The sequence below is a fragment of the Lynx rufus genome, unplaced genomic scaffold, assembly GCF_022079265.1.
Source record: "Lynx rufus isolate CCGP_SWC_20201006 ecotype Redwood Valley unplaced genomic scaffold, mLynRuf1.p SCAF_6, whole genome shotgun sequence".
Classification (NCBI taxonomy): domain Eukaryota; kingdom Metazoa; phylum Chordata; class Mammalia; order Carnivora; family Felidae; genus Lynx; species Lynx rufus.
The window spans coordinates 22,544,691-22,570,839 of record NW_025814878.1 but is presented as its reverse complement, the minus strand read 5'-3'; the positions used below and the strand labels follow the sequence as shown (position 1 = coordinate 22,570,839).

The 26,149-nt window shown below is 38.7% G+C and overlaps 1 protein-coding gene across 2 annotated transcripts in view; it reads left to right on the top strand.

Annotated features, from left to right (window-relative positions):
* The window catches only part of PEX7 (peroxisomal biogenesis factor 7), a 77,930-nt gene that overhangs the window by 5,588 nt on the left and 46,193 nt on the right, over positions 1-26,149 (top strand). Inside the window, exons 4-6 of one of the 2 annotated variants that reach the window (XM_047102522.1) lie at positions 9,163-9,240; positions 10,002-10,110; positions 24,959-25,065. In XM_047102522.1, the coding sequence (XP_046958478.1) occupies positions 9,163-9,240; positions 10,002-10,110; positions 24,959-25,065 (294 nt within the window). The remainder of the gene's footprint in view (positions 1-9,162; positions 9,241-10,001; positions 10,111-24,958; positions 25,066-26,149) is intronic. The other variant, XM_047102523.1, reaches the window with a different exon arrangement.

Below are 26,149 nucleotides of genomic sequence, written 5' to 3'. Positions count from 1 at the left end.
TCAAAGTTGCAAATATGAATAAGACTCAGGTGCTAATCTCTGGTAGTAGATCTGGGACATGCAAGCAAACTAATACAATGTGATCATGTTGAAAAGAAGTGTCTAGAAGGTGCAGATAGAGAAACCAAGGACTGTCACAAAAGAGATGCCTTTTGAGCTGAGTCTTGGACAGTTAGCAGGAATTCACTGGCAGCCCAAGGGGAAGAGGGCAGTTTTAGTAGAAAAGAGCATCTCACAGGTGCAGATCTGTGAAAGAGCATGACATGTTCAAGGCAGTCACAGGTCCTTTGGTGTGACTAGAGCAGAGTGTCTGTGTGGGAATGGTGGGAGATGAGGCGGGAAAGGTGGGGAAGGGCTATATCCTGATGGGCCTTAAATGCCTGGTTGGGGTTGCACTGGATGCTTTGAATATTCAGGAGAGAAATGGATTAATTTTGTAGATTTGGGGCCACACAGTATGGGCAGACAACAGGACATACACGAATGTGTAAGTATTAGCCATTTTCCACTTAATCCAACTTTTCCAGATGCTAGGTATGACTAGACTGTAATTTAGGTACTAAATTTTACTATTTGAAATGAAAACAAAGTAGAAAGTGCTTGTCTTAACTCAGTGGTTTTCAAACTTTGCCACATATAGAATCACGTAGGGACCTTTTAAAAATCTTCATGGTGGTTGGAGCCAGCCATCAATCGGCATGATTTAGATTCCCAGATTATTCCAATGTACAGTAGTGTTTAGAAGCCACCGCTTTAACTTCATAGGCATTCAGTTCTGATGACCTTATTATGTATATTGTCTAATATTTTGAGGGTTGTAGATTCAAAATGTAGATTTTAAAAACTACATAATAAAATGCATCTTTTGATTTACCTTGTGAAGTGGTAACCTCAAAGCTTTAAAACTTTTTAAAGAAGAGAAAGTGATAGTTTTAAATAGAAACTGTGATGGAATATTTTTGGGTCAAGAATGACCTTCACGCATGAATATAGCTACTATATATGTAGTCTCTCTGTCATACATTCATTGTGGGTCTCAAACACTGTGCCTGTCTCTAAAGCAGGTTGGTGAGTGAATCATATCTAGAAATTAGAATCCCATATCTCCTAATTTAGATCTAGTAGGAAACTTATGTAGGAGAATGATGCAATCTTATTTGATAATTTTAAATCATGTGAAACTAGAAATTTTTTTTTAGTTTAGCTATAATCTGATAGTCTATGAAATTATCCTATTGAATTATTGTCAGAGCTGTTTAAATATATGTAGAATTTACATTTTATGTAAATGTAATGTGAGACAGGGAGGAATTTTATATATATATCTGCATATATTTCAAAAAGAAACAATGGAAAGAGAATCCAAAAGCCAATAAAAATGGTTACCTTTAAAAAGGGTGGGGAAGATATCAGGGGAGGCAGGGGACAAGGATGGCTAATTTTCCAAATATAATTTATATCACAGTTTTGGCCTTGGAAAAGTTGAAATATTTTACAAAGTTAAAAATCACTGTTTAATTAAAAAGGAAAAAAAATTGCTGAAAATTGAAAACAAGCAGAAAACACATTCATCTAGTGATGTATCAAATTGGCATTATAACCAGGCATTGAAAATAATTATTTCAAGTGACTTTAGAAATACAGTTTAGTGATTGTCCATGCCTAATAAGATATTTCTGATAAACAAAAAGAGTTGCAAGGAAGTTTTAAACTGCATTCAGAAAGATAAGTATTGTTATTTTGAAACTCTCATATCATGTAGGTTCACATATACCAGTAATTATGTTATTAGAAACCAAAAATTTTTATGTAAGAGAAAAGTAATATGAGAATAAAGAAGTTAAATAGAGACATTTAATCCTAAAACTGGGAAGTATCTGCACAGACTCATGATTTATTTTTCTCTGTTTAAAAAAGTCCATTTGTTCTGGTTCTTTGGACTGTAAAGACTGAGCTGCATTGACAACTCAGTCTCAGTGATATCCCTAGTGCCCAGATTGTTGCCTCTAAATACCATTTCCCACTAAAAGGATCTGGGGATCTTTGGAGAAATAGTTGATTCCAGGACTGGCAGGAAACGTACAAGGTGAATCCAAAACATCTTCTTGTGTCAGAAGACTGTGAAAGTCCACTGGGATCACATTAGATGTTTGGAACAGATAACCTGAAAAGGCTCTCAGTGGCCAATGATGGACAATTTCAACATCAAAAAGAATGACAGCAATGAGTTGGAACACTATACACACAGAGAGATACACACATATGTATATTGCTACCCATTACATGGAGTTGTAAACATTAAAAAACAACAGCTGGTCATCACTGAAGATTACTAGGACAGTGGCCTCATTCTGAAAATTGATAAGTAAATATGAAGAATCAAGGCATTTATCCTGCCTTTCTGATATGAATTTTATTGTGGGGTAATTGAATGGTTGATGTGGAAAATTTCTCATAACTGAATCCTATTAAATGCAGAAGGAATAGCACAATTATAGAGTCGCCACTTAGTAGCCCATAATGAAATAATGATTGTAGGCAAAGATTATCTATGAATGCTAAAACATTAATTTAATATTTATACATCTTTTGAACAATTTTGAGATCACTAAAAGTGGGTCAACCAGCAATTATACACCTAATGCAATAGGAAGCTTAAAAAAGATTGAACTGAATTGAACCAAACCTCTAGACCTAACTTCTAACTTAAAGGAAATGGGAGGAGTAGAGGAAAATGTTGACACCAGGAGAGACAATTAGCCAAATCCAGAATGCAGAAGATTCTATGGGACCATTAACTTTGTTTCTTCAACAATTATAAATGTCATGGGAAGGGTGGGTGGGGAAAACAAGATGGGAGAGGAGGACTTTCCTGTATTAGATCTAAGAGACATAACTAAGTGTAAAATATGGATTTTGTTTAGTTTTTGTTTCAAATAAACCACCTGTAAAAAGACATTTTTGAGACAGTCAGGGAAATAAGAATGTGGACTGAGTTTTGGATGATATTAAGGAATTGTTATTCATCTTGTTAGGTGTGAAAATGGCCTTCTGCTTACATAAACAAGAAAAATATCCTTATCTGCGTAAGTATTTATGAGTGAAGTGGTCTGATGTTAAAATACTCCAGCAGTCAGTCAGTCAGTCAGTCAGTCAGTCAGTCAGTCAGTAACAGGACAGATGAAGCAAGGTGGCAAAATGTTGATAATTCTGGAAAGTATGTGATAGATACCTGGGGATTTATTATGATATTTTTTCTTTTATGCACATTTTAATATTTCTATAATGATAAATTTAAAAAATTGTTTCACATTAAAAGAAATATGTAGCCTTTTCTAATCGCTCAGTAATTAAAAGTCAGTGTCCCTTTCCTTTGTATTGATACAGATAAGTATGAACATTCTGGACATAATTTTTATTTGATGATTTTTAATTAAATAGACCAACTTAAAAAGGGCAGCACTATACAGTAGATTAAAAGCGAGCTCTTTGGGAATTGATTTCAGTAATAAAATTTGCCCTCTCAAACTGTGGTTTTGATGAGGTTCAGATTTCATAAAGCAACGCAAAATACTGTTCAGTGTGTTTTTTTTTTTCTTTTTGCAGTTTCTCAATTTTCTTCATCACTGCCGAGAGTAATTAGTTAAGATAGGCCTTTAGAGGACCCTGCTTTTAAAGCACAACTGCATTCCTCTCTTCTTTTTTATGCTTAATTGGACCATTAAGTCATGTCCACTGTTTGAGTGGGAGTGGACAGGGGAATTGGAAATAGGGAAAGGTTGGAGGACTGGACTGATGTGAGGTGTGTTCTTCATGCAGATTTCTCTGCCCCTTCATTCATTCTAGAAACTTTGATTAACCCTACTGTCTGCAAGGGACTGTGCGAAGCCTAGTGGGGAAGATGAGTGAATTGGAAATGGCCCTTGCCCTGCTGGAGTCCTTGTCCTCTCTAGGGAGGGAGGCTTATGCTGCTGGTTACCTAATTTATAATGTGATAAGTGCTGTGAATGTATGGAGTGCTACAAGAGGAGAGGATCTTGTCTGCAGGAAGGGACCAGGATGGCATCCTTAAGTCTGAAGGGAGAGTAGGATTTAACTATTCAAGTGGAGGGGCGCCTTGGTGGCTCAGTCAGTGGAGCATCTGACTCTTGATTTCTGCTCAGGTCATGATCTTACAGGTTAGAGAGTTCGAGCCTCACATCTGTCTCTGCTTTGGCAGCACGGAGCCTACCTGGGATTCTCTCTCTCTCTCTTTCTCTTTCTCTCTCTCTCTCTCTCAAAATAAATAAATAAATAAACTTTAAAAGATAACTATTCAGGTAGAGAGAGTCCAGAGGAATAGGGTTAGAGGCAAAGGAAAGTGCCCTCTTGAAGGGCGGGTACTGAGCCTGTGTGCCTGGAAAAGTCAGCATTTTGGCTGTTATGCTAAGACCAGTGGGAAGACATTGAAGATTTTTAAAAATTTACCATGAAAGATTTCATGTTTAGATAAATATATGTAAGAAGTAAACATGTATAATGAATGCTTGCATATTCATCATCTAACTTAAGAAATAAAACATTACCTATGCTTTTGGAGCCCCTGCTTACGGATGCTATCTTCTATCTACTTTTTTCTGATTCTACCCTTCTTCCTCCTCTTTTCTTTCCTCCCCTCTTCCCAGAAGTAACCACTAATTATGAATTTCTATTTCTGTTTTCTTTTCTTTTTCGTTTTACTACATATGTGTGCATCCCTAAATCACTCATAGTTTTGCATGATTTCGACCTTTGGGTAATAAGCAGCAGCATGGATGAATGTCAATGTGGAGTGAAGATGGTAAGTTGCAGGAGCCACAGAGCATGATACCATTGAAGGGCTTTCTGTGGGGGAATGACGTTTGTGTTTTTATGCAATGCAGATAATGGGTTGGAGGTGAGCCAGGATGGATAGGAAGAGCAGTTGAAGGATGCTACAGTCTAGGTGGTAGGTAGCTTAGGAGTTGATGGCTGTAGCCTCTTAAGAGAAATTACGTACAAACTTGGAACTATGGTCTTTTGGGATCCTGTCTCTCCTAATTAGTTGGCCTTTCTGTTCCTCAGACGTGACAAGCTTGTTTCCTGCTTCAGGGTCTTTTCCTAGTCTTCTGCCAGAGCCTTTCCTCTCAAACGTGCAGAGTTCTGTCTTTCCTGCGCGCAGGTCCCTGCTCAGAGAGATCTTCCCTAACCACTCTACTGAGAAGTGACCTCTTAATTCTACATTGTTTTCCAGTCTCCTTCCTTTGCTTTATTTTGCTCTGTAGCTTTCCTTTAAAATCGCATTCTGGGGGCGCCTGGGTGGCGCAGTCGGTTAAGCGTCCGACTTCAGCCAGGTCACGATCTCATGGTCCGTGAGTTCGAGCCCCGCGTCGGGCTCTGAGCTGATGGCTCAGAGCCTGGAGCCTGTTTCCGATTCTGTGTCTCCCTCTCTCTCTGCCCCTCGCCCGTTCATGCTCTGTCTCTCTCTGTCCCAAAAATAAATAAACGTTGAAAAAAAATTTTTTTTAAATAAAATCGCATTCTGAAATTATTTATTTATAGTCTGTCTTCCTCTGCTAAAATATATGACCCATCTGGACTGAGGCTTTGTCTTGTCTAACATTGTACTCCCCTTCCCCTTGTGCCTTGTACACAGTAGGTGCTTAAGAAATACTTGTTGAATAGATTAGTGAGGTAACTTGAAGTTGGGATATTGGAATCTACTCATCCTTTTTCAACTCTCTCTCAAATATCTCTCTGACTGTAAACTTTTTTCAGGGTTAATGTCCAAACCCTGCTCCCACTAGACATTTCCACTTGACTATCTTGCTGTCACTTCAAAGTCAGTGTGTCTAAAATTACACATTATCTTCTTTCCTCCAGTCTTCCCATTTTGTTAATGCCACCACCACTGATAGTCCCCAGGCACAAAACCTTGGTGTTATCCGGCAGTATTCCCTAGTCCTGATCCCTTGGGTGCTGTCTATGCCTGTATATGACTTTGTGGGGGGGGGGGGTGGGAGGTGCAGTTCTGATCACTGTTTTCACTTCTGCTTTCTGCTATTGACATTTTAGCCAGGCCTCAAGGTCCTGCTTGGATCCTCTCTTCTGGGCATCAAGCTGAATTTTCCATCCCAGCACCCATTTTGTACTTATGTCTGTAGTTTTATTATTATTATTTTTAATATTTATTTATTTATTTTTGAAACAGAGAGAGAGTGAGTGAAGGGGGGGGCAGAGAGAGAGGGAGAGAGAGAATCCAAAGCAGGTTTTGCTGTCAGCACAGAGCCCGATGTGGGGCTCCATCTCATGAACTGTGAGATCATGATCTGAGCCAAACAACTGGGCCACTCAGGTAACCCCCCCCCCGTAGTTTGTTTGTTTGTTTGTTTGTTTTTTAAGTTACTTTCCTGTATCCTAATATTTTAAATACAGTCAAATAAAATATTTTTTGACTTGCTTTTTTAAGAAATTTTTTTAAACATTTATTATTTTTGAGAGAGAGAGACAGAGAGAGACAGAGCACGAGCAGGGGAGGGGCAGAGAGAGGGAGACACAGAATCCAAAGCAGGCTCCAGGCTCCGAGCTGTCAGCACAGAGCCCAACGTGGGGCCCGAACCCACAAACCGCGAGATCATGACCTGAGCCAAAGTCAGACGCCCAACTGACTGAGCTACCCAGGCGCCCCTTGAGGTTGCCTTTATTTCTTTTTGTGTTATCCCACTTTTAACATCACCCTGGGGATCCTGTCCCTAGTTTTGTCCTAGAGTCCTACTGCTTGCACTTCGTTGTGTGACTGATAAGACAGCTGGCAGCAACACCGCCGTCAGCGTGGTTACCTTCTATCTTTTGTTCTCATTAGGGCTGGGTTCCCCTATGGGGGCTTTTGCAGTTTTAAAAGGTAAGAAGTCATAAGGTTTCGAATCCCGTGTCATACTGGACATGTGTAGAGGCAGTGGAGTGTGAGATGTTGATCTTAGTTTTTAGTTATATTCAGTTATCCTCTGAAATGAAAACAGCTCTTTATAACTATTTAGCAGTGAGGCAGATTGTGAAGGTAAATTCAGATGGATAAACTATTTTAACTCCCATTTGTTGAGTGCTTATTATATTGCAACAAGCATAGGCATACAAGGTGGTTTTGCTCACATGACGGATCTTCCAGAATCTAGTAGGTATTTAACACAAGTTGTCGTAAAATATGGTAAATGTTGAATTATAAGTAGGTGCAAGGTGCTGTTGGAGTGCATGGAAGGAAACATTTAAATCATGAAGGGTTTTATCGAGGTGAGGCTTATTTCATAAAGGCTGTGGTGGAGCCCAGTCTTGACAAATGAGCGGGAGGTCACCAAGTGGACAGTGGACAAGGGCTTTAAGTTCTTGGATAATTCACGGAAACAAAGTGGGATCAGTTTGGGCTCCCACAAAGGGCGATACTAGTAAGGGCAGGCTTTTACTTCCCTAATGTTGCAGCCCCAGGTCATTCCAGTTCAACAGTGCCCTCAGGTAGCATGATGTAGAGTCAGCCTCACGTAGTGATTAAGGGTGGACTCTGCAGTTAGGCTGCTGAGGTTCAGAGTTCAGCTCTGTCACTTAACTAGCTTTAGGAATTTGAAGAGTTTATTTATACATTTTGGGTCTTGTTATAGTATCTATTTCATAGAAGGGAAGATTAAATGAGATAAAATAGGGGCACCTGGGTGACTCAGTAAGTTAGGTGTCCGACTTCGGCTCAGGTCTTGATCTCACAGTCCGTGGGTTCGAGCCCCGCGTCGGGCTCTGTGCTGACAGCTCTGAGCCTGGAGTCTGCTTCAGATTCTGTCTCCCTCTCTCTCTGCCCCTCCCCTGCTCACGCTCTGTCTCTCTCTCTCTCTCTCAAAAAGAAATAGACATTAAAAAAATTAAATGAGATAAAATATGTAAAATGCTTATGACAACATGTGGCACATAACAGGTGCTAAATAAAGGTTTGCTATTGTGGTTATTTTTGACTGTTCACATCAGCCTAGAGTAGGAGTTGGCAAACTACTACTCATGGGACAGGGCCCAACCTAGCCTGCTATCTGATTTGTAAATAAAGTTTTATTGGAACACAGCTATGCCCACTCATCAAGTATCAGCTATGGCTACTTTTGTGCTCTACTGGGGTGGGTGAAGCACTCACTTTAGGTACATGATTAAGGAGGACCCCAACAACTCAATAGTCAAATAATATCTTAATGCAGTAATTTAAAAAATCAGAAATACTGCAAAAAAATCTGTGATGAGAAAAATATTAAAGTTTTAAACAAAGACAGGATCAGTATCACCAATTTTGTTTTCTGAAACTAAGGTGCCAACATGGCTAGGCATAGTGCCAGACAGCAGAGAATGGGTAACCCATATTTAAGCCCCAGCAAACTGCATATCCTGCTTCCTACATAAATATGGTAGCTAGAATTTTTAAGACTCAGAAGGATCTGCTGGCTGGTCACTTTTAGTGCTATGTACTCGGGTGTATGTCAGGACTATTTTAATGGAGAATAATTATGCATATATGTTGTTGAACTTAGCTTACAGTAGTGATCTGTATATAGTCTGTTGTATAAAATGACAGAATGAAAAATATTTCCGTAAGTTTTCAAATGGTTCATTTGAAATGGTTCACTGAAAGCAGTAAGGCCTAGATTAGAATAGCAGCATTGGGTAACTACAGCTGTTTACCAAGAGATTGGAAAGGATTACCTGGTTCCTCTAAGCTTTTTCTAAGAAAGGCCAGATAGCGTTATTAACTGAATTTTAATGCTATCTGATGGACACTGACCTGGCAAGCTTTTTTGGATGACTAGCTTTCTAATCTGCTTTGACATTTCTACAAGGTGCTGCAAACAGTGATTTGTCGATAGGTTAAAAATATATATAATTTGTTTCAGTGAAGGAGGTTGGGAAATAATCTGTAGAACTCTGTTAGAATGGAATCTTATCGTAAGGAATATGTCTGGAGGAATGGACAAAATGGCCTTTCCATTTCTCAGACACCATGGTGGAGATTTGTAGGACTTTATTTGATGTTTCAATAAAGTAAACTGGTTGTTCTAACTGGCTATCGCTGTTCTAAAGAGATACAATGTAATATTTAACTTGATGCTCTTTTGCTTTCTGAATGACACATTAAAATGTTTTTAGGTCTATAGTGTTGACTGGAGCCAGACCAGAGGTGAACAGCTCGTGGTGTCTGGCTCATGGGATCAAACTGTCAAACTGGTATGTCAGAATCATTGTATTTAAAACCAATACTCTCTTCCCCAAAGTTTCCTTTGAATTTTTTTTCTTCTCTTGAACATACTTCTATATCTTTTCAATTGCACAGCTAATTTCTTTTCAAAAAACTGTATTAAAGCCTTTGGTAGAATTTAAAAATTTTTAATTTTTTGTCTGTGAACTAACAACAATTAACTCAGCATTAGTTATTTTAGCCCCTTAAATACCATTTTGCTTTATATAAAAATAGACTGTAAAAAATCTTTGAGGGGTGCCTAGACGGCTCAGTCACTTAAGTGTCTCACTTAGGCTTAGGTCATGATCTCACGGTTTGTGAGTTCACAGTGCAGAGCCTGCTTGGGATTCTCTCTCTCTCCCTCTGTCTCTGTCCCTCCCCTGTATGCTCTCTCTCTCTCTCTCTCAAAATAAATAAACTTAAAAAAATTGAAAAATGAATGTATATTACATGTGTATATGTGAATACATTTATAGAGGGATGCCTGGGTAGCTCAGTCGGTTAAGCATCTGACTTTGGCTCAGATCATGATCTCACAGTCTGTGGGTTCGAGCCCCGCATTGGTCTCCGTGCTGACAGCTGGGAGCCTGGAGCCTGCTTCAGCCCCATTTGCACTCTGTCTCTCTCAAAAATAAACATTAATAAAAAAATAAATACATATATGCTGTATTGTATATTATATATATGTATATATAAACATAAACTTGAATTTACGTCTAAGTAAATTGATCTGTTAATTTATTTGTAGTGGGATCCAACTGTTGGAAAGTCTCTGTGCACCTTTAGAGGCCACGAAAGTGTCATTTATAGCACCATCTGGTCTCCCCACATCCCTGGTTGCTTTGCTTCAGCCTCAGGTAAATAATTCATTTACCAAAAAAGCCTTCAGTGAATGGTGTCCTTTCTCTCCCCAGTAGGTGGCACTGTGTACTTGAGATTCGCAGGGAAAAGGGACTTCATTACTATTCTTTGTGCTCTTTAGGATTGTTTCATTCTTTATCAACCTCTAGACAAGAAATTAGCCAGGCCTGGATTACTTTTCAACTCTTAGTGAACAAATGTGATTTGTCTTAGGCATATTATAACTGGGTATAAATCTGCCAAAAATGGGAAACATTCTAGTCCTTTTTATTAGCCACTGAGCTCCTTTGCTTAGATGGCATTATCCTTGGTTTGTTTATCAGAATAAAGGTTGCTAAGTCTGAGTAACAGTTACAAGAGTGTGTAATATGTGCTAATTAATGACAAATATTTGTGGTGATTGACAAAGTAAGACAATGACTCTTTATTTTTTACTTCTTTTATAACTTTCAAAAAATAAATTCATAAAGGAAAAACAAAAATGGTATCCTAGATAATTCTTATTCTGACCATATTACATAGTAAGGAAATTCAAACAATGTAGAAACATGCCAAATAAAAAATAAGCCCTCATCCCTCCCCCTCCATAGAACCACTGTTAATATTTTCTTGTATTCCTTTCTTGTATTCCTCCATAAAAATTCTTATTCTTATTTCAGAACATATGGTATAAAAATGAAAAATATTTATGCGGAGTATTCTTGAGGAAAATGTCAGATGTCTTTTGCTTAGTGGTGTTAGGTTTTATATGCTTATAGCTATAAAACTTTTGTTGTTGAAATTGTACAGGAAAATAATTTTATTTATTTATTTTTTTAAAGTTTAATTTCAGAGAGAGAAAGAGAGTAAGTGAATATGAGCGGGGGAGGGGCAGAGAGAGAATCCCAAACAGACCCTGTGCTGTCAGCACAGAGCCCTGTGTGGAACTTGAACCCATGACCTGTGAGATCATGACCTGAGCTGAAACCAAGAGTCAGACGCTTAACCGACTGAGCTATCCAGCCCCTCAGGAAAATAATTTTATTATTGTGAGATTGTGAGTCAGAAAATCTCCTTCCCTGGGACACCTGGGTGGCTCAGTTGGTTGAACATCCTGCTCTTGATTTCAGCTCAGGTCATGATACCAAGGTTGTGGGATTGAGCCCTGTATTGGGCTCTGCATGGAGCCTGCTTGAGATTCTCTCTCTTTCTCTCCATCTGCTTCTGTCCCCTGCTCGCTCACTCACTCTCTCAAAAAAAAAAAAAAAAAAAAAAAAGAAGAAAAGAAAAGAAAAGAAAATCTCCTGTCCCAAATTCATTTTCCCCATTGAAAACATTGCTGTTATAAAACAGTTTTTGATTGTGGAAATTTCTTAGTCGGCTTAGTCCAGTGTTATAGTTGAACTGAGTGAATCAGAACACCATTCAGAAGGAGTTCTTAGACTCTAGTTTTAAATAAACTTGATGGAAAAGAACATTCTCCAATTATATTTTATGAATTATGCACATAAATTTATATTAAATACTTAAAGTTATGAAATTAAAACAAATTTAAGATAGAAAAAGAGGTACACTACGTTTTTTTTTTTTTCATTTGATCTACTACCAATAAACATTTGGCTAAAGAATTTTCTGAATACTTTTTCCTTCCTAAAATCCCTGACACTTTAATATACGTTGCTTCATTTTTCTTTTAGATAATTTGTGTAATGTATTGAGTGCCATTAAAGCTGTAAAAAGTGTAGAAATGAAACAAAGGTGAACAATTAATTGGCATAGGCAACACAGGGTTGCTCTGCCAGGCTGCCTCCTTGAGTCACTTCGCCCTTGACTCAGAGAACAAGTAGTAGGAAGGAGAAACCAGTGTCTGCTCAGAGCATTCCAATGTGAGGCATGATTAAATTAGACCATTTGGGGGAATATGTTCATAAATATAATCTATATGACACTAATTACTTTCAAAAGTGTTTGTTTTAGAGCAGCAACACCTTATAGATTAATTGAAACAATAACAACAACTTTCCCAGTCTAGGTGATAGTGAGAATCTGATAATGTTAAGGTAATAGTTACTTTAACATTTGGACCTTGAAATGATAAATAAATGTACCTTAATTTTTTAAATGTTTTCCAATTTGATGAGTGAACAATGATACCTAATTTTTGTTTTGATTTGCATATTTGGTGATGAGGGATAGTGAATATTCTTTATATGTCAGTTGACCACCAGAGTTTTTCTTTTGTGAACTGCATGTTCATGTTTTGGGCCCATTTTTCTACTGAGAGATGTTGCTGCTTTTCTGTATTGATGCATGAGCTCTTTTTTTATATTTAGGAATTAGTCTTCTGTATCTTACATGTATTTTCCCAACTTTTTGTTTGTTTTTAAACATTTTATTTTATTTGGATGATTTTTTTATATATAATTTTAGAGAGAGAGAGCAGGGGAGGGGAAGAGGGAGAGAGAGAAAATCTCCAGCAGGCTCTATGCTCAGTGCAGAGCCTGACATAGGGCTCGATCCCGTGACCCTGGGATCATGACCTGAGCCACCCAGGCACCCCTATTTTATTTGTATATATATTTTTTACTGTATATGCATTTGAATTTCTTGGTAGTCAAAGCTATCAATTTTTTGCCTGATAAGCTTCTGGCTTTCATTTAGGATGAATAAGGAGTTGGCTCAGTGAAAAGTGGGAGGCCTGGGCAGGCAAAGAAAGAGCATTCCAGGCAGAGAGAATAAGATGTCCACAAGGAAGAACTTGGTGCATTTGAGATACTGAAAGAAGGCCAGGGAGACCATCGCTTAAGAGGAAAGCGTAGTAAAAATGAGGTTGGGCAGCAGATAGGCACCCAGATCACACCTTACAGACTGGATTCAAGATTTTAGATTTTATCTTATGGACATGGGAAAGGTACTGAAGAGGTTTCAGCAAGTGGTTTGATTAGGCTTGCATTTTTAAAAACTCATTCTGGTCATGTGTAGAGAATAGTTGGGAGATGAGCAGGTGTGAATGCAGGAAGATAGAGAGATGAAGGCAAGGATAATAATGGTGGCAGAAGGGCTGGAAGGAATTGGGCTGACTGGAGTGGTATTTAGAGATGGTTGTATAAGATGTAGAAGAGGGGAAGAGAGAAGGATAAGTAAAGAGTAACTCCTAGATTCCTGCAAAGGATAAAGTAGTGGGTGGTTAATGTCATAACTGAGGTAAGAAATACATTTGAAAGAAAAGATCTTGAGTTTGTTTTAGAGCACATTGAGCTGATGGGACACATGGGGTTGAAATGATGGGGGTTGACTTTGGAGCTGAGAAGTCTAGCCTTGTGAATAAATTGTGTCATTGGCTCATAAATGGTAACTAAAGCCATTGCAGTATGTCAGAGCACCCAGGAAAGACTAAATAGAAGAAAACTTAGACTAGAGCCTAGGTTGACAAACTACTGCCCTCAGATCAAAAGGACCCACTGACAGGTTTCGTAAATAAAGTTTTATTGGAACACAGCTATGTCCATTCTTTTACAGATTGTATGTCTTTGTTTTGTAATGTTTATTTATTTTTGAGAGATAGAGAGACAGAGTAGGAGCAGGGGAGGGGCAGAGAGAGAGAGAGAGGGAGACACAGAATCTGGAACAGGCTCCAGGCTCTGAGCTGTCAGCAGAAAGCCCGATGTGGGGGTGGAAGCCACAAACTGAGATCATGACCTGAGCCGAAGTGGGACCCCCAAACGACTGAGCCACTTAAGCTCCCAGACATAGATTGTATGTCTATAGCTGCTCTCGTGCTATTGTGGCAGAGTTGAGTAGCTATGGCAGAAATGGAATGGCCCTTGAAGCCTAAAATATTTACTGCTGGGTCCTTCACAGAAAATTTTTGCTCACACTTTGTATACAGTCTTGAGGGGAAATAAATAAATGGAAGCTCTTTTGTGCAGTCTGGTTGCTTAGGGGAAGAGAGAAGAAAATAGCTAGGGGAAGATATAAAATGTGTCCAATATTGTCTCCTCATTTAATTATCCAGCATCTCCAAATAGGCAATTAGTAGGATAAATTTCTTGCTAATAAACTATATCAGTGCCCTGAGTTGTTGAATTATGTTGAGTGGTTTCCATAGCAAGTATAATGTCACAGAAATCCTTTTCTTTTATTTCTTTTCTTTTCTTTTCTTCTAAAAACTTAACAAATGTCCCCGAATTCTAAAATATTGTTAGGTTAAAGACACTTGGAGCTGAAAATCTTCAGGTAAATTGTATATTGACAAATATGTCCATTAGATTAAGCAATTTCTTAGATCCTAAGATAATAGCTAATGATAGTAAATTCTGTGTATTGAGGTTAAGTCAAAAAATGTGCAATAATGAAAGTTAACGGCATTGTTTTCTAGAATGAAGAACAGCATACTTATAAAGTTATTACTATTATTTAAAAAATTTCTAGGTTGTCTGAGTCATAGTGTTTTGTCCATATCTGAGTTAAATCTTTTCCAAGATACCAAGTCTTTTGGGATGGGGCCAGTAATATATTTCTCATTGGCACATTTCCTTTTCCAAACCTGAATTCCTTCTTTGATTTTTAAAATTTTTCTGTGGCGCAGCTAACTATAAGGTTGAGTGTGTATTAAGTAAGTAATAGCAATATTGATATGCTTGTTTGAATTAACTAACCCGTTAGCCTGCCTGTATATCTGGAGTTAGTCATCTTTATGCTTTTAATTTAGTGTAAATGCTAATGAGTTTCATGCTGATGGTTAATCAAGTCTGAAGATGACCATAGTTCAGCATAATGGTTATAATATTACTATTGGTGAAAAGCCCTAATGCAGAGTTCAATTAAAATTCTTTAGGGATGTGAATTAGATTGACATTAGCATTATTTTCTTCGAATAGGGATGCCCTTTGGCCTTATGTCCTATAGTTTCAAAGGATTCATTTCAAACCTTGGATGAAATGAGTGATGTAAAATAGATCTGTCTTCAAAATGAACTGGAACATACTTCCTTTCTAGTGAAGCAGTGAAGACATGTCTACTGGGAGCTCTAATTGGCAGCATTCATAATAAACTGGAATTAATAATGAGTATAGTTTCACATGTTTGAAAAAGTATTAGTAAGGAAAACTCCTCCAACTGATATATTTTTGAAAAAATTCCTTTACCTGACTATTGTATGTAATTTTGTTAATGTATACTATTATTAAGGTTCTAAAATTGTCTTTGTTTTTAATCATTGCTTTTTTTATGACCGTGACAAAATATGATGGTGACAAAATCTTTTTTTTTTAATTTTTTTTTCAATGTTTTTTTTTTTAATTTATTTTTGGGACAGAGAGAGACAGAGCATGAACGGGGGAGGGGCAGAGAGAGAGGGAGACAGAGAATCGGAAACAGGCTCCAGGCTCTGAGCCATCAGCCCAGAGCCTGACGCGGGGCTCGAACTCACGGACCGCGAGATCGTGACCTGGCTGAAGTCGGACGCTTAACCGACTGCGCCACCCAGGCGCCCCGATGGTGACAAAATCTTGAACTAATATAACTGAATTTATTTAAGTGTCAGGTCAAATTGTGGATATTAGCCTTTTATTTGGGCTGAATCACACACACCTCTTCCTTCTACAATGGCCTTTTGTATGGCATCGTATACATAATATTAACTCTGGATGTTGCATATAGAATATTCAGTGTATGAGACTGAATAGAAGAAAAAGACTAATTGTGTATAGACAGTTACCAATATAACCACAAAACTTAACTATCTGCACATCGTAGATAGGTAATACATAAAACAGTGTTTTGTCATCACAAAGTCCATTTGGTTTAATAGAAAAAAGATTATCTGTTTAAAGACATTGCCTTCATGTGTTATATTGGAAATAAATGTAAGCAGTGTTCATATCAGCCAGGACTTCTTTTTTTTTTTTTTTTTTTAAATTTTTTTTCAACGTTTTTTATTTATTTTTGGGACAGAGAGAGACAGAGCATGAACGGGGGAGGGGCAGAGAGAGGGAGACACAGAATCGGAAACAGGCTCCAGGCTCCGAGCCATCAGCCCAGAGCCTGACGCGGGGCTCGAACTCACAGACCGTGAGATCGTGACCTGGCTGAAGTCGGACGCTTAACCGACTGCGCCACCCAGGCGCCCCCAGCCAGGACTTCTTTGGTTGAAAGTCAAAGAAATTCTGAACCAAACCCCCTTAAGTAAGAAGCTAATTTATTTGCTCACATAGTTGAAATGTCCAGAATCCCATCTGGCTTTGTACACATGGCTGGATGTAGGCCTTAGTGGATGTTCTTGCCATCTCTTGTTCTGTGCTCTCTTGAGTTGAGTTGTATCAGGCATCATGTGAAAGGAAGATGGCAGCAGTTCTGAACCCTGTATTATTTCTGGTTTCTGTCCAGTAGGAAAAATCATGAGTCTCCTTCTCAGACATCTAGGAAGTTTCATTTTCTCTCATCTGATGGTCCATGTGAATGTTTCTAAACTAATCACTGTGCCTAGGAGAGGCGAGCGTGGCGGGGGGCGGTGGGGGGGGGAGTGTAATATGTTGACTGGCTTGGGCCCAGCTTAGCTCCTGCAATTGGGAATGAGAAATGAGAGAGAGAGTGGTACTCAAAGTACATACAGCAAGAATAAAGAGTGAACAGTGATTAGGTTGAAGTGGCTGGATACATTCTAGGAGGCCGATACTCACTAAATTGTATGCACATCCAACACTTAAATCAGAAGGGATTTCATGAAAACCAAGCACTGGACGTATGAGCTATAAAATAGGTTTCTTTTTTAAAAAATTGGATAAAGTAAAGGCATTTTTTCTGCCATTTTTATGGTTTTAGAAACTCATTGGAAGGTCATTTTCCTGAAATATTCCTTCATAATGATTTTCAAATAGTAACCTATTTAATAAGGTTGAAAAAATTTATAGTTTTTCTTCCACTCTCTTAAGAGGAGGGTTTATGGTACAGTAAAAGTTGGGGCAAGCTCTGAAGCTCTCACTGTGCCTTTGCTCTTTCATGTGAGATGAGACAATGTGTTTACCAACCTATGCACAGTGTATTAGGAGGTAGATGAATTTCTTTGCATATTTTCTTTACTTGACTTGTTTTCATATGTTTCCTATAGGGCATGTGTATTCTTTTACATAGCTGAGTCCCTTACACAGGCAAACACTAAAATAGCTAATAATTTATTACTATTATATAAGATATGGGAGTAATGAGGATGCCTGGGTGGCTCAGTCGGTTAAGCGTCCGACTTCGGCTCAGGTCATGATCTCGCAGTTCGTGGGTCCGAGCCCCACATCAGGCTGTGTACTGACAGCTCAGAGCCTGGAGCCTGTTTCATATTCTGTGTCTCCCTCTCTCTCTCTGACCCACCCCTGTTCATGCTCTGTCTCTGTCTCAAAAATCAATAAACATTAAAAAGAAATTTAAAAAAAGATATGGGAGTAATGAAATTATTAGAAGTCTAAAAACATATCTAAGGTTAATTTTGATTGTTGAGAGGGACATTGACAGTGAGTCCATCAGATATTAAGTGAATGTTCACTGTTTTCTAAAAGATACATTGAAAGGCACTGAAGATACATTGAGGAAGAAAACAAGACAGGGTTCCTGTCTTCTTAGAGCCACAATCCAGTGGAAAAGAGAGATGCTAAGAAACAAAAACTAGCAATGGACAATGTTAAGGAGTGCGAAGTTCTTTGGAGAGGTAACACAGTAAGTATAGTGGTTACCAACATGGACTAGAACTGGGATGCCTGAGACAAAATTCTTCTTTACCACTATTACCTGACTTTAGTCATGCTGCTTAACTCCTGTCTCTCTTCATTCCTCATTTCGAAAATAAGGGTGATAATAATACCTACATCATGGAGTTTTGAGGAGCATTAAGTGAGTGAATGTGTGTAAAAGGCTAAGAACAGTACCTGGCACAGAGTAAGGGCTCTATACATGCTGCCTTCTATTACCAACATGTGTGCTCAGAATTCTGTGGAAACACAGCTAAGGATTCTTGAGCTTGTCAAAGTTGACTGGTCAAGGAAGCTTCCCTGAGGAAATAGTGTTCACGCTGTTACCTGTGAACAACCAAGAGTCCAGAGATGAGAGCTGGAAAGCAAAGGAACAGGAGGTGGCGAGAAAAGAGCATATTTGAGGAGCATTGGAATGGCCATGGAATGTGTATGCACCATAAGAATTACCGGTGCTGATCTGAAGAGCTTGCTCCAGGTCGACTCTAGAATGCATGGCTGTGTAATAACATACTAGGCCGGTGATGCCGAAACCTGGTTAACCATCAGAATTATCGGGGAGGCTTTAAAAAGAAACAACAAAATTCTGAGCTTCATCTTAGTCCTACTGAATAAAGTACCTCTGGGAGGCATATTTTTTTTTATTTTTATTAAAAGAATTTTTTTAATGTTTATTTATTTTTGAGACAGAGAGAGACAGAGCATGAACGGGGGAGGGTCAGAGAGAGAGAGGGAGACACAGAATCCGAAGCAGGCTCCAGGCTCTGAGCCCTCAGCACAGAGCCCGATGTAGGGCTCGAACTCACGGACCATGAGATCATGACCTGAGCCAAAGTCGGATGCTTGACTGACTGAGCCACCCAGGAGACCCTGGGAGGCATATTTTTTAATCGCCCCAGCTGAATCTAGTGATCAGCCTCATCTGGAAAGCACTGTGCTAGTCTATGGTACAGCTTTGTTTGAGATGCCAGATTAATGGTTTGTTTCTGTAATGGGTGTAATGGGTGTTTCTGTAATTTGGTGTAATGGGAATTTCATGTTTCTTTTAATGTTCATCTCTTTTTTAAAAACCCACAGAGAGGTTTTTATTTTCTGCTGAATTCAGAGAGGAAGTGGTTTCTGTAGTTTGAGAATGCCTTAGCTTTTTTTTTTTTCTTCTCAGTTTTGTTAGTGATAGTTGAGTCTTCATCAATGTTCTTACTTTGTCTTCTTGCTTACAGACAAGAGCTTGTTGTAAAACATGCTATAATCTTTGCATCAAAAAAAACCTCAAATGTAAATTTCATGGTGGTGGAGCCCAAAGTTGCAAAATCTTTGTTTTTACAAATATCGCAAATAGTAGAAGCTTATATGATAGGTCATCAAGATGTATTTTATGTCTAATCCTGTGGCACACATATGATTAATTATGCCACTCAACTGCTTATAGCAGTTTGTATTTTAGGATAATATATAAGAATATAGCATTTAGATCATTCTAAGAATTTAGTCACCTTCAAAGTTAAATGGCATTTGCAAATCTAGAACTAAACTTGTTATCATTGGCTAAGTTAACACAGGCCAAAGAGGAGAGTTTTTAGAGATTGAGATCTAGATTTCCCTTCCAAAGCAGAGTTCTCTAAAGACATTGCATTCTGTCTAGTTCATGATATGAGATAGAAGGGAAGAATATTTACGTCTTTACATAAAGAACATTAACATGAAGTAAACTTTCTTTTGAACCATGAAAACTAAGTTATTGCTATTACAGACTCCATATAATTGCATAAGTCATAGTCATGCCTGAATGAAGGGGTCCAGTAGTTAAAAAAATACAAATAAAAATGAAAGAAAAAAACCCACCCTCATTCTACTCTTAGAAAAAAGTCCTGTCACATCTGATAAGCCTCTGGCATTTCAATTCAATTCAATTATTTGGGCCCAGTATGCACTTTTTGCTGCTCCGTTCACAGTGTCAGATTCAGCATTTACGCTCATTCTCCTTACTCAACTTCCTCTTACCTGATGCAGTTTGAAATTAGACGTAGCCATAGGCAGCATTTCCTACTTCATACTGTGCACTTAAACTCACTGGTTCTGCTGCCAGTGGTGGGTCTGCAACTGATAAGAGAAGCTGGTAATTCAGGTGGGTCCATGGCACTATCACAGGGCCCTGGGAAACGTCTGGCTGGCAATGAAAGGCCAGTTGTCTGGAAAATGCAATTAAAACAAAACAAAACAATATAGATACAGATATCCTGGTGGCTAAGGGTTGAGTGAGTCATGGTACCATTTGGTCAGAAGCTGTCTCTCCTACCTGGAAAACAAAGGAGGATGAAGTAAGTAAGTGGAATTCTTAGCTCCTTCAGAACGGTTTCCATCTTTTTGTGTCCTTTGAGTTAGCTGCAAGAAGGGACACCCTAGACCGTGGCTTTTTTTGCGTGTGCGTGAATGTTGCTTGCATATGGTAGTGAGGAACCAAAATGTTGTCCCAGAGAAATTGGGAGTAGCCACGCACCCAGTCTTTGTTGTTGTTTTGTTAAATCTTTTAGTGAAGTATAATACACTCATGGAGCAGCGCATGATCTTAAGTGTACAATGAAAAGAATTTTCACAGTGAGCCCATCTGTGTACCAGCAGCCAGATCAAGAAACAGAACATTCTGAGAGGCTCCCCTACCCCATTCCAGGATGACCACTGTCCTGCCTTCTAATAACATAGATTCATTTCGCCTCTTCTTATACTACTCCTTCAGGTTTCTTTCATTCAACATTATGTTTTGTGAGACTCATCTATAATGTTGCTAGAATAAGTTACCTCTTTTAATTTTTTTTTTCAACGTTTATTTTATTTTTGGGACAGAGAGAGACAGAGCATGAACGGGGGAGGGGCAGAGAGAGAGGGAGACACAGAATCGGAAACAGGCTCCAGGCTCTGAGCCATCAGCCCAGAGCCTGACGCGGGGCTCGAACTCATGGACCGCGAGATCGTGACCTGGCTGAAGTCGGACACTTAACTGACTGCGCCACCCAGGCGCCCCTAGAATAAGTTACCTCTTGATGGCCTAGTCCACACTCACTGTAAGGCTTCGGTACTCTAAACCATTCACTTACCCATAAAATGTAATTATTAGGATGAACACAGCACATTCAACTTTCAACAGTGCTTTAGTTGTAGCTGTAGTGGACTTTAGAGTTTCAGACCTGATATTAAATATAAATTTTTTAAAGCTTCTGTACATCATTTAGGTATTTCCTATGTTTAGTGGAAGCCTTGTGCTCAACCACATGTTCTTCTCTGGGGCTAGGCTTTTTCCAGACTGAAGCTTTAGGGGATTCCATTTACTCCCTCCATGATGGTAAGGGGTCTCCTTTGCCTACAGGTGTTAGAACTTGAGCTCTCATAGGTCTTTGTAGAATTTATTGAAAGGCAACCCCAGAAACGGAAGGGATGCTTGAACAGTCCCAGTACATATTTTCTGTCTTTAATCTGGACTTTTCTCTGCTTGTTAACTTCATTCTGCAAGCTGGCTTTCCCCGAACAGTGAGACATGTGGCCGTCAGCAGCTCCTCAATTTAATAATCTATGAATCCTAAGAGAGGGACTGCCATTTTTCCCCAAGTACCTACCTTTCACCTGTCATCTGTGGTCAGGACAGGGAATAAGATACTATGACTGGCCTTGCTTGGACCTGTCCCTGGATGGTCAGCTGTGTTGAGCCATAGGTCTTTCTGGAGTCACATGGTGAGAAAAGGATGCTTGTCCTATAAGAAGTGTATTGCTAGGAAGTCCAAACACTAGATACCCACGCCACCTTGCTTTATACTCAGAAGGCTAGGGAGAGCCTAAAGATAATTTTACCAAAGGTATTTAGAATTTACAAATTCTACTGACTGGTGGCTAGACATTGACTATGACTAGGGCTCCTGAAGATATTTGAAGCTCTAGTCTATATTGATTCTGAACAGTTTCCGTTTGGTACTTTCAAATTCATCATTCCTTCCCATCCCCGTCATATTTACCTAGATCCAAAAATGTAAGTTCCTTTCTTTTATCAGAGTGGTTTTCAATCTTTTTTAAAGTAAGAAGAAAGGGGTGCTTGGGTGGTTCAGTCGGTTGGGCATCCGACTTCAGCTCTGGTCATGATCTCACAGCTCGTGAGTTCAAGCCCCGCATCGGGCTCTGTGCTGACGGCTCAGAGCCCGGAGCCTGCTTGAGATTCTGTGTCTCCTGCTCTCTCTGCCCCTAACCCACTCACGTTCTGTCTCTGTCTCTCTCAAAAATAAGTAAACATTTAAAAAAAAGAAAAGTAAGAAGATGGGAAGAGGGATGGGCGATGGGCAAAATGGGTGAAGGGGAGTGGGACATACAGTCTTCCCGTTACGGAATGAATGAGTCATGGAAATAAGGGGAATACAGTCAATGGTATTATAGTGGCATTGTGTGGTGACAGGATGGTAGTTATACTGTGGCGAGCACAGCATACCATATAGAGATATTGAATCACTATGTTGTACACCTGAAACTAATATGGCAACTATACTCAAATTTGAAAAGAGTATGAAGATGGTATTTTATTTTTATTTATTTGAAAAAAATTTTTTGAGAGAAAGAGCATGCATGAACACATGGGGGGGGTGGGGGGGAAGGGAGAGGGAGGAGGAGAGACAGAAAGAGAATCTCAAGCAGGCTCAACACCCAGTGCAGAGCCCGATGCAGGGCTCAATCTTATGACCATGAGGTCATGACCTGAGCTGAAATCAAGAGTTGGACACCCAACCAACTGAGCCACCCAGGCGCCCCTGAAGATGGTATTTTTAAATAAAAAACTGCAAAGCCCACACACAAAACAATGATACATATGTGTGGATCCATAAAAATATAGTGGAAGTATTACAAAAACACAGACTGAAGGGATGCCAAATTCATGATCGTGATGACCTCTGAGCAAGGACGATGAGGAATGGGATTGAAACTACAATAGAGGTTTCAACCTTTATTTGTGTTACTACTTTTATTTCTAAAATAACCGTGGGGCAAATATGGTAGAATGGTGTGTGTGTGTGTGTGTGTGTGTGTGTGTGTGTGTGTGTGTGTGTGTCTGTGTGTGTGTGATTAAATGTTTTTCTCCAATTTATTGGAAAAGCATAGACGTTAAAAGAATAATTCCTCAAGATTCAGCCAATACTGGCCATATGGCAGTTCCCCTCCAGTAGCATTAGGGAGCAGTGCAGGGTGGGTGTGGTGCACACAGGCTGGGGAGCCTGCCTGCCTAGGCTCTTGGTCCAATCCTGGTTCCATTGCTTGCTCTCTTGCGGGCATTATTTCACTTCCATGAGCCTCAGTTTCCCCATTTGTAAATTACTACAAAAATTACTTTTTATATTATCAAAATTTCTATCTCACTTGTTATGTTTTTAAAAAGTTAAGGCATATAAAATGTTTAGACCACCACCTGGTATATAGTAAACACTCAATAAATATTCGCTGTTATTCATGTTATTATAAATAGGGGTGGGAATGACTTCTAATCATGGGTATATTTTCTGATTTTATTTTTAAAAACATTATCTCATTTAAACTTTATAAAGTAAATATTTTATCACAGGTAAGGAAAATGAGAATCAGGGAAGTTAAGTAATTTGATTAAACATCAGCAGGGAGGGGCGCCTGGGTGGTTCAGTGGGTTAAGTGTCTGATGACTTCTGCTCAGGTCATGACCTTGAGGTTCAGGAGTTCAACTCTGTGCTGACAGCTCAGAGCCTGGAGCCTGTTTCGGATACTGTGTGTGTCTCTCTCTCTCTGTCCCTCCCCTGCTTGTGCTTTGTCGCTCTCAAAAATAAATAAACATTGAATTTTGGTTTTTTTTAAACATCAGCAGGGAGCAAATGACTGAGCTGGATTAGAATTAAGCCCTAGAACTCCAGAGCCCCCATTGTTAATCTCCACCTTTCATTACCACCAACAATGCAATTCTTACATTTCTTAAACAACTTCCAAAGAAATCAGAAAAAAACCCATTGCCTAAAATTGCTATATTTAGATACATGACATATGATTTAGAATTGGGAATGTAGGAAAACATATATAAGTAAAAGACAATTTAAAATTTTAGCATTATTGTATACCATATATTAAAATATCTACTATGTGCTAGAGATCATGCTAAGTGCTTTACAGACACTTTATTACACTAAATTCTTGTACAGCCCTACATGTAGGCATTCTGTTTCTTTTTTGGAAATGAAGAATCGGTCTGAGATACTATAGAGCTTGTTCCGGGTCGCACAACTTCTAATGGAATACAAGACCTGCCTGCCATCACACCATAGACTGTGTTCTTTCATCAGGCCTTACCAGCTTTCTCTTTGCATCAGTTATTGTTTATAATTTACCGTTGATATAGATGTAAGATATAGATGTATAGATCCTGGGTTTTGTTCATCTGGTCATTTTGTTGTTTCCTAATAGTTTATAAAAATTGAAGGCAAACAGTATATAAAACATTTAATCAGGGGTAACTTTGTGGAACTAAGCAATGTAAACCATTTTTGTAAAAATGCAAAATATAATCCTTAAATTCTTTCAACTTGTTTTTTTCCAAGGAGAAAAATATACCTCCGCCTGGCCCATTAAAATGTAGTAAACATAAAAGCTAAGTTTAAAATTTCTCTATTTTGGTAGACTGCCCACATTTAACAGTAAAACTGTTAGCATTTTGTTTTTATAGATTGTGCTGGTATAGGGTGCTACAGGGTTATTTACTGGAAGCTGAGGATTTTCAGGGCCTTTTCCTATCCTAAAGAGAAATGCACTCTTAGTTGCCACTGTGTTTGTGTCAGTGTGAAATTCAGATTTCCTGCTTTGAGTAGATCTAAAAACATTGTCATGGCGCATTATTTTTGTAGTTCATCACTTTTAGTAGTTCCTATGCATTATAATAGTTAAAAACCGTGTGTGTGTGTGTGTGTGTGTGTGTGTGTGTGTGTGTGTGTGAGAGAGAGAGAGAGAGAGAGAGAGAGAGAGAGGAAGACTGCAGTATCCTAACAGTAAAACAGTGTATTTTTCCTCAATTTATCATCATGAGTACAATGTCACTGTGCATCCAAGTGGTGTGATGGAAAGTGATCAAGTCTTTATCTTTCATCAGGTGATCAGACGCTGAGAATCTGGGATGTGAAGTCAACAGGAGTCAGAATTGTGGTTCCAGCACATCAGGCAGAAATTTTGAGTTGTGACTGGTGTAAATACAATGAGGTACTCTGTCTGGATCTGTCCTGAGCTGCTGAGCCCTTCCTAATGTTGAAATGCTTTAGATTTTATTTTATCCTTGTTTGTGTGGACTTTGATGGTGTTTATGGACCATTAGGTTAAAGGCAGTCCCTCTTCATTTGTAATTGATGACTGTGAGCGACCCACATTAGCATTAATTGGATTTAAGTGCACATAAAACAGGCACGATAAGAAATAGAAATTCTCAAAGTTCAACAGTGCAGCCTTACTTGCATGTTTGGGAAACTGCTTTACAATTTATGTAATTTTTTTTCCTTTATTGCTCTTAACCCCACCAATTTGTATCATCTGCTATTATTTCTTGTTTGCTTTGCTGGTTAGGCTGCTGAACTGTTTTTAACTTGATTTTTAGTTTGGAAGTCCATCAGTTTTTAAATTTTGTTTCATCTTCCCATATAAGCCTGACCAAACTTGATGCTTCAATAACAGTGTCCATTTGTGCCTTTTTGCAAAGCTTCAGTTAACCACATGAGCATACGAATTCAGAACAGAAGTGGATTAAACATGAATTGATATACTGTTTATGTCCTAAAGTGGTCTGTTGACTGTGACAGATGGAGAAAACATACGCCTGTTTTTTCTCAGTTTTAAATTTATTAATGAAAGTTAAGAGGGCATTGTATTGGCAGAGTTCTTTAAAAAGAAATAAAATAGATTAAAAGTAAATAGAGTACACGTTCAATAATAATACTTGATCTAAATAAAAATTTTAGTGCTGATAACTGCAGTTCAAATTTCTGTCATCGTAAATGAGTTTTCCATATAGGAAAATGAATTGTGGACTATATGTTATACTTTGGGGAATTCTAAAAAAAGGTGCTGATACACAGTTGAGAGTTGTTAATTTTTTTTTTTTTTTTTTTTTTGCTTTAAATCATTGAAATTTTTTCCTCAAATGAGCTTACACTGGAACCCAGCACATTCAGACAATGAATTGCTGCTTTGGTTGACATGGGATGGGGCTGACTTTGGAGCCAGCACGTGCCCCAATTCACCCAGGAACTGTGAGTTCACCAAGGACTCTAGATGGAAGGATTGGTAAAACCTG